This window comes from Neomonachus schauinslandi, chromosome 6 (assembly GCF_002201575.2).
Source record: "Neomonachus schauinslandi chromosome 6, ASM220157v2, whole genome shotgun sequence".
NCBI classification, from domain to species: domain Eukaryota; kingdom Metazoa; phylum Chordata; class Mammalia; order Carnivora; family Phocidae; genus Neomonachus; species Neomonachus schauinslandi.
Genome location: NC_058408.1, coordinates 70043833 through 70051310, shown reverse-complemented (window position 1 = coordinate 70051310; position 7478 = coordinate 70043833). Strand labels below are relative to the sequence as shown.

The window sequence follows — 7478 nt, the reverse complement described above, 5'->3', positions numbered from 1 at the left end:
CATATGGATTTGGACAAGCAGCCCCGGAGGCTCCAGGCCAGGGCCCCCTTCCCATCTGCACCCTCTCTATTCACACCAGTCCCAGCACCTGTCATACTGTTGGCTTCAAGTGTGGCTCTTCCCACCAACATAGGAAAAGAGATAACTGAGAGCTCTAGGGCTTTTAACTAACAGAATCCAGAACACACCCCCATCATGGTCAGAAACCAGGCTGCACTCAGGAGTTCCTAGTCCATCCTGCAATAAGCGTGGGACTAGGGGATTCAGGAAGACAGAGAGGGGTTAGCCCAGGGCAGGCTGGGCACAGGATGTGGCGATAAGCTTCAGCCATAGATAAATCCTTGCTTCTTCCCACCTCCTGTCCCCTCTGTGAAAACAGAGCCCAGAGGTCTCCCTCCTTCCGTACCTGCAGTCCAGGGACACCAAGGCCTGAGCTGGAGTCTGACCTGCTCTAGGTTCCTTTCCCATGTTGCTGTCCCTCAGGAAGCTCAGGCGAGCTCGCATCTCCAGCAGGCTGTGGGCCATCAGCCATAGGGACGGAGACAGGGTATGGGTGCTGGGTGAGGCCTACCTCCCAGCTTCTTTCTGCACCTCCCCAGCCCCCGGCCCACCTCTCAGTTCACCTTGGACGGCACACTCCTGTCCTTCCCTATGATAGCCCCAGGCTTCTGCTCCTGGGGCTCACCCTCAGGAAGGTCCAGCTTCCGTGGCAGCTCTGCCTCTGCCTCAGGGAATGGCGGCTGACCCTGCAGAGTACGTAGCAGCTGGAGGAAGGTCTGGTGCCTGGAAGGAGAGGCGGGCTGTAAGGAAGGGAAACTGGACCACGCTGGGTCTGCAGCCCACACTCCCAGCCTCACCTGTGAAGCGTGTCCTGCTTCTGCCCCGCCTGCTCCTGCAGTCTTCCAAGTTCCTGAGACAGCCGCTCAAGCTCCTGCTGCGTCCCTCTCTGCTGCTGCCTCACCTCCGCAGAGGCTTCTGCCAGATGCTGAAGGTGCTTCTCCTACCAGGAATGAGAAGGCAGACACAGCTCCTCAGATGCGCAGGACTTACAGCCACTCTCTTAATCCCTCCAGGCTAGACCCAACTTGGGGCTCAGACCCACAGATGGAAAGAGGGACCCTACCCACTTTAGGCAAAACAAGGGCCCTAGAGAAAAAGGGTGAGAATGAGCCATTCCAGTGTGAAGCATTCAGGAGAAAAGGGGCACAAACATGATAACTCATTTAGTCTGCTATGTGCTGCCATGTGTCCACATAAGCACTTGCTCTGCTAGCGATTTCATCAACTGAGCTCTGTACCGTAGGTGCTAATGTCGCCTCCACGTCACAAGCAAGACGCGGAAGCACAGGAAGTGAGGGGACGGCCCAAAGTCGTAACACAGTAAGTGAGGATGCTGGTACCTGTGCTATAACACCGCACAAGAGAAGAGGCAGAGGGACTCTAGGCAGAGGACTGAGCCCATGCAACGGTACGGTGGCGGGGAAGGGAGACTTTCCTAGGGGTGTGGACCCACCTGTTGCAGCTGCCACTGCTTCTGGGCTGTCCTCAGTCTCTCCGTGGCCACCTGCTTCTGTAGGGAAGCAGAGGAGGGGAACAAGGAGGAGAGGAGTGTTTTTCTGGTTGGATTCTGGGAGGTGGCCAGTAGGCCCAGCCCAGCATGCACGCCCTTTCCCTCCTCTCTGCCTGCCCTCCTCTCCCCTCAGCCTGGCTCACCTTGGCCTGGAGCTCTTCCAGGGCTCCCAGGAGCTGCACCCGCTTCCTCTGAGCCTCCTCCATTGTGGGCAAGGCCTGGGTCAGGGCACCTGTGATGGCTTCCACATGCTCTTGGTAGGTGGCCTTCAGCTCCTTCCATTGCTCCTTGGCCGCAAGTGCCTTCTGCCCTGAAAGGAGCCACCGAGGATGAGAACATAAGGGAGAATAGCCTGCCTGCCTGCAACACTGGGCCTCTGTCTTCCCATCAGCCAAAGAGCTGACCCGACTGACATCCCCTTACTTCCCCATCCCACCCCGGTGCCCACTCACGGCTGGTGTCTTCAGAAGCCAAGGGGTCTAGTTCTTGGACAACGTCCTCCTGAGCCAAGAAATTCTGCAAGAAGTCTACTACCTGAAGCTGGCTGCAGAGCAGCTTTTCCTTCTTGCGGGAGTCCTGTTTGGAGAGTGGGCAGAGGCAGGGAACATCATTACCTGTGTGTGCCGCAGGTTGAGACTGCCTTCCAGGGCGCCCGCCATCGGTGCTGCCCAGTAGCTCCCGGAGAAGACCCAGGAGAGGCCCCAGCTGCCCATCCTGCACATACCATCACAAACTCCGCCAGGATCTGGGCCGGCAGTTCTGCCTCTTCTTGCCGGCCGATGGGCTCCAGGATGTCTGCCAGCTTGGCCAGGGCCCTGAGGTGAAGCAAACAGGGGAAACGGGAGACTCCTGGGGTGCTCGTCCTGGCCCGCTGGCGTGCACAGACGCGTACAGACCCGTACCAATGCCAAGTCTTGCCCTGACCGGTAGCCTGCAGGGTATCTGGGAGCAGGAACGGCGTGTGTATAAAGACAATACGTACCCTGAGCAAAGCTAAGCAGAGCAAGAAGAGTCAGGGAAACACAGGGACAGGAAGACAAGGGGCCCCGCTCTGATAGGCAGCGGGGATCCCAGACAGGGAGCGTCCTGGGGCAGGGTCTGAGGAGGTTGGTTCCAGGCTCTCCTGGTCCTTCCCCGCTGGGGCCTACAGCGCCCCCAGGCAGGCAAGGATGGGGGAATGCGCATGGACGTGGGGGCAGAGAAGCTAAGTGACCCTCCCATACGTGTCCTGCGAGGACGCCGCTACCCGCGAGGGGACGTCAAGTGCGCGGGAACTCGCCGTGTTGTGCGCGCGCCGGGAGAGCGCAGTCCCTCTCGCAATCCCCGCGGCCGGCACAGCGGGCTGCCGGGACCCCCGGGGGGTACCCTGGGTCCTGCAGGGCCCTCCCCGCCCGCCCGCCCGCCCGCCCCCGGCTGGCAGCTAGCTTACTCTAGCGCTGAGGCTCGCGCCCCGGCCTCTGCCTCCTCCATCCCTGCGGGCGGCGGGCTTCTGCTCTTCCGCCCCCCGCCCGCACTGCCCTTTGGATTCGCCGCGGCTGCGCGCCGGGGCAGGTGATTGGCTGCGGGGCCAGTGGGCGGGAACCAAGGGTCAGCGTGCTCTCTGATTGGCAGGCACGGACGAGCGGTTGGAACTCTGGATGTTTGGCGCCGGCGCGGTCGTGGCTGGGCGCGGCTGGCGCGCCGGAATCCTGCGCATGCGCGCTGCCCGTAGGCGGTGCTGAGCCTGGAGGTGTGGCGTGGGCCAGGCCCGCGCCGTGCGGCCGGTTCCTACTTCGCGGGACCCAGAGAACAAGTCCCTGAGTTTGGATTTTAGGGGAGGCTCTGGGCACTGAGTTCCCTTAAAAAAATTATGTTGTGGTAGAGGGAGAACACTCGGTGTGTTTCCCCAGACGCTTAGCATCCGTAGGAAAGAACAGGGATCCTGGAAGTGCAGGGGGCCGGTGATGCCAGGGCCGGAGCGAGTCGCTTTCCGACGTGTCCGGAGGTCCGTCTCCCGGCGCCTACTGGTGCCTGCCCGCCACTCCGGGGATCCGCCCACCAGCTGGGGACCCGCCCACGAGCCGGGGATCCGCCGACCAACCCGGCCGGGGTTCCGCGAGTTGTCGAGGGTCCGCTGAGTGCGGGGCGCCGTGGGCCCCGGGGTGGGGGGGGGGGCTGCCCGGGAAGGGCGTGCGGAGTCTGGAGAGGCAGGAACCGTGACCGGCTCCTCCCGTTCGGCCGAAAGCTGCACCAGCTGGGGGCCCGGGGTAGGGTGCTCAGATAGGCGTGCCTCCGCGGTGGGGAGCAGGTAGCCGGAGACTGGTCGCCCCTCTAATGCCACTTCACGGCTCAGACTGTGAACAAATCACCTAAATATGTGACAGACCAAAGCAAAATAATATTCACAGAAACATGTCCAGCAGCCATTAACGTACAATTTACAACGTCTGGCATCCAATTAAAAACCACCAAGTTTGCAAAAAAGGAGGAAAAGAAAACCCATAATGAGAAGGAAAAAAACAATCACTAATCAGAACAGAAATTGATGTTAGAATCAAACAGGCAAGGATACTGGAAACAGTTATGTTCAAAAAAATAAGCAGAGTTAAAATAAATAATATAATAAAAGGTGAGGTTGTGCAGAAAGTGGAATGTTGGTGCTGCCGGTGGGGATATAAAATGATGCATCTGCCTTGGGAAACAGCTTAGCAGTTCCTCAAAATGTTAAACACAGAGTGATCATATAGACCCAATTCCACTTCCAGGCATATATCCAAAAGAAAGGAAAGCGTGTTCGCAAAAACCTTGTACACAGGTGTCCATAGAGTATTATTTACAAGGGCCAAAAAGTAGAAGCAACCCAAATGTCCATCAGCAGGTGACTTGGAAAAGAAAATCTACATCCATTCAATGGGGTATTTTTCAGTAATAACAGAGAATGAGGCATACATGCTGAAGCACAGATGAACCTTGAAAACATTGTGCAAAGTGAAAAACAAAAAAAAAAACAGTCCCAAAAGACCGTATGGTATGATCCCATTTATATGAAATGATCAGATTAGGCAAATCTAAGGAATGAGAAAGTAGACTAGTGGTTGTCCAGGACTGGGATGGCGGTAGGGGCGCTGGTGGGGCGAGGGAGGGGGGTGGCTAGGGTATGGAGAGGGTCTGCAAAGGGACATAGGGTTTCTTGTAGGGGTAAATTAAAATGTCCTAAAATTAGATTATGGAGAGGTTACACATTGTATACAAAAAGCCATTCGATTTACACTTAAATGGGTCTCCATAAAGCTCTTTCAGAGATATGAGATATGTAATAAAGATCTAAATCAAACTTGTGAAAACTACAGTGGTGAAAACTACAATGTGATAGATGAAAATAGATAGGTTAGTAGCAGATTAAACATTACATAAAGAAAAAAATGAAATTGAAGACTGGCTTAGAAACTAACATGAATTATAGAATATTAAAACAAAATGAAATAGAACAAAATACAGTAAGCTGTGGGACAGTTTGTAACAGCTTAATATACTTATAAATGAAGTCCCTGAAGGAGGCAAGAGGACAAAGTAATAAGTAAGTAAGTAATAATGACCAAAGAATTTGAAATTTGATGAAAATGAAATTCGATAAAACCTAAACACAAGAAACATGAAGAAAACTATACTAAGACCTACATAACTGTATAGCTTGAAACCATTGATAGGAGAAAATCTTTTTTTTTTTAATTTTTTTTTTAATTCTTGAAAGCAGCTGGGGGGAGGGGGTAGGGAGAGGGTATGTTATATACAAAGAAACAAAAATAAGAATTATAGTAGCTTTCTTATTGCAAACAATGCAAGAAACACCATAGTGAAGCAACATTTTTAAAGTACCGCTAGAAAATAAATAAATAAAAAATAAATGGAAGCAAACCTTCCGGAAAACGAAGGTTAACTAAAGACACATTCAGACATACAAATGCTGAAGGAATTTATCATTAGCAGATCCACACTACAAGAAATGTGAAAGAACTCTTATTAGGCAGAAGGAAATGACATTAGATTGAAATCTGATTGTCTACAGAGAGATGAACAACACCAGAAATAGTAACTACATGAATAAAAATGTGTCTTTTTTTAATACTTAAATCTTTTTTTAAAAAGATAATGAACTACAGGGGCACCTGGGTGGCTCAGTTGGTTAAGCATCTGCCTTCGGCTCAGGTTATGATCTCAGGGGCCTGGGATCGAGTCCCACATGGGGCTCCTTGCTAAGCAGGGAGCCTGCTTCTCCTCTGCCTGCCACTCCCCCTGCTGTGCTCTCTCTCTCTCTCAACTAAATAAAATCTTTAAAAAAAAGTTAATGAACTACATTAATAAAAACAGCAATAATGTAGGATTTATAACATATACAAAAGTAAAATGCAGCAGAAAAAAAGGGTCGGGGGGAAGAAACAAAAGTGAATTACACATCTTTGTCATTTATGTAAAGCTGCATATCAGGTGAAAGTAGACTGGTAAAAGAAAGCCGTGGACTGTAACTCTTTAAGAAGTGGTGTGGATACCCCAGGGTGGCCACCAATGAGTTACTCTTGTATAATCTTTCTCGGTGAAACCTAGGACTTGTTTCTAAGCAATAGAATATAGTACTGGTGGTGGAGTATCCATCTGTTGATTAGGCTACATTAGGCAAAACACATCACTCCGATGATGTCATTTCGTGACATCATGCTCCGCAGCAACCCCGAGAGGGAGCTCTCCTGCGGGCCTTGAAGAAGCAAACAGGCCTGTTGAAACCATCAGTGGTGAGGATCACAGAGGCTCTTGGACCCCAAAATAGATTCTAGCCAGTGGCTAGTAAGATGGGGCCCTCCATCACACAATCACAAGAGGCTAAAGTGTTTCTTGGAAGCAAATTATTCCCTAATTGAGCCTCCCAAAAAGAATCCTGCCAGGTTAACATCTTGGTTGCCACCCTATTAAGACCCTGAAAAGAATGCAAAAATCCTGTCCTATGGAAACTGCCTGAAATCCTGACCCATGGAAAATATGAGATAACAAATGAGTGTTATTTTAAGACACTGAATTGTAGTGATTTGTATGGCAGCAATAGAAAACTAATACAAGCAACTTCTAAAATATGGAAGTAAAGAGTTACAGCTAATAAGCCAATAAAATAGATAAAAGAGAACCTAAGTAATATTAACAAATCTAAAACAAGCAGAAAAAATGAAGAAGGAGAAAAAAGAGATGAGGGAAATAGAAAACGAATAGCAAAATGATAGACTTTAAGCCTAATTATATGAATAGCTACATTAAATGTAAGTGCTTTAAAGACACAAAAGGCAGAGATTATCAGATTGGATCTAAAAGCACAACAATTACGTTAAAAGATGCACCAGGGGCACCTGGGTTGTACAGTTGGTTAAGCATCCGACTCTTGATTTCAGCTCAGGTTATGGTCGCAGGGTCCTGGGATGGATGCGCCTGGCATGGGGTCTGCTTGAGGATTCTCTCTCTCTCTCAAATTCTGCCCCTCTCCCCACTTGCATGTGCTCTCTCTTTTTTTCTCTCTAAAATAAATAATCTTTAAAAAAAAAGAGAGAAATGCACTAAATATAAAGACAAATAGATACAAGGGTGGGAAAAAGTTTGTCATGCTGATGCTAATTAAAAGAATGTTGGGGTGGTTATTTTAATATATATGTGTATATTCAGAGCAAAAAATACTACCAGAAATAAAGAATCATCAAGTGGTCAGTTCATCATGTGAACTTAATAATCATAAATGTTTATTTACACCGAATAAGAGACCATCAAAATATATGAATCAAAAACTGGCTGATTTGAAAGGAGAAATGAATCTATAGTTACAGTTGGGATTTCAGTAAGCAATTTACAATATTTGATAGAATACTACACGAAATGGCAGAATACTCATTCTTCC

General features: G+C 49.9%; 1 protein-coding gene across 1 annotated transcript; it reads right to left on the bottom strand.

Annotated features, from left to right (window-relative positions):
* Positions 1-509: 509 nt before the first annotated feature.
* On the bottom strand, positions 510-3088 carry ZWINT (ZW10 interacting kinetochore protein). Its single transcript, XM_021679455.2, has 7 exons — positions 3000-3088; positions 2295-2385; positions 2023-2146; positions 1714-1880; positions 1514-1570; positions 858-1000; positions 510-783 (listed from the first exon to the last, which is right to left on the bottom strand). Exons 1-7 carry the CDS (start codon positions 3038-3040, stop codon positions 615-617), a joined length of 792 nt encoding a protein of 263 aa, XP_021535130.1. The 5' UTR covers positions 3041-3088; the 3' UTR covers positions 510-614.
* Positions 3089-7478: the final 4390 nt, after the last annotated feature.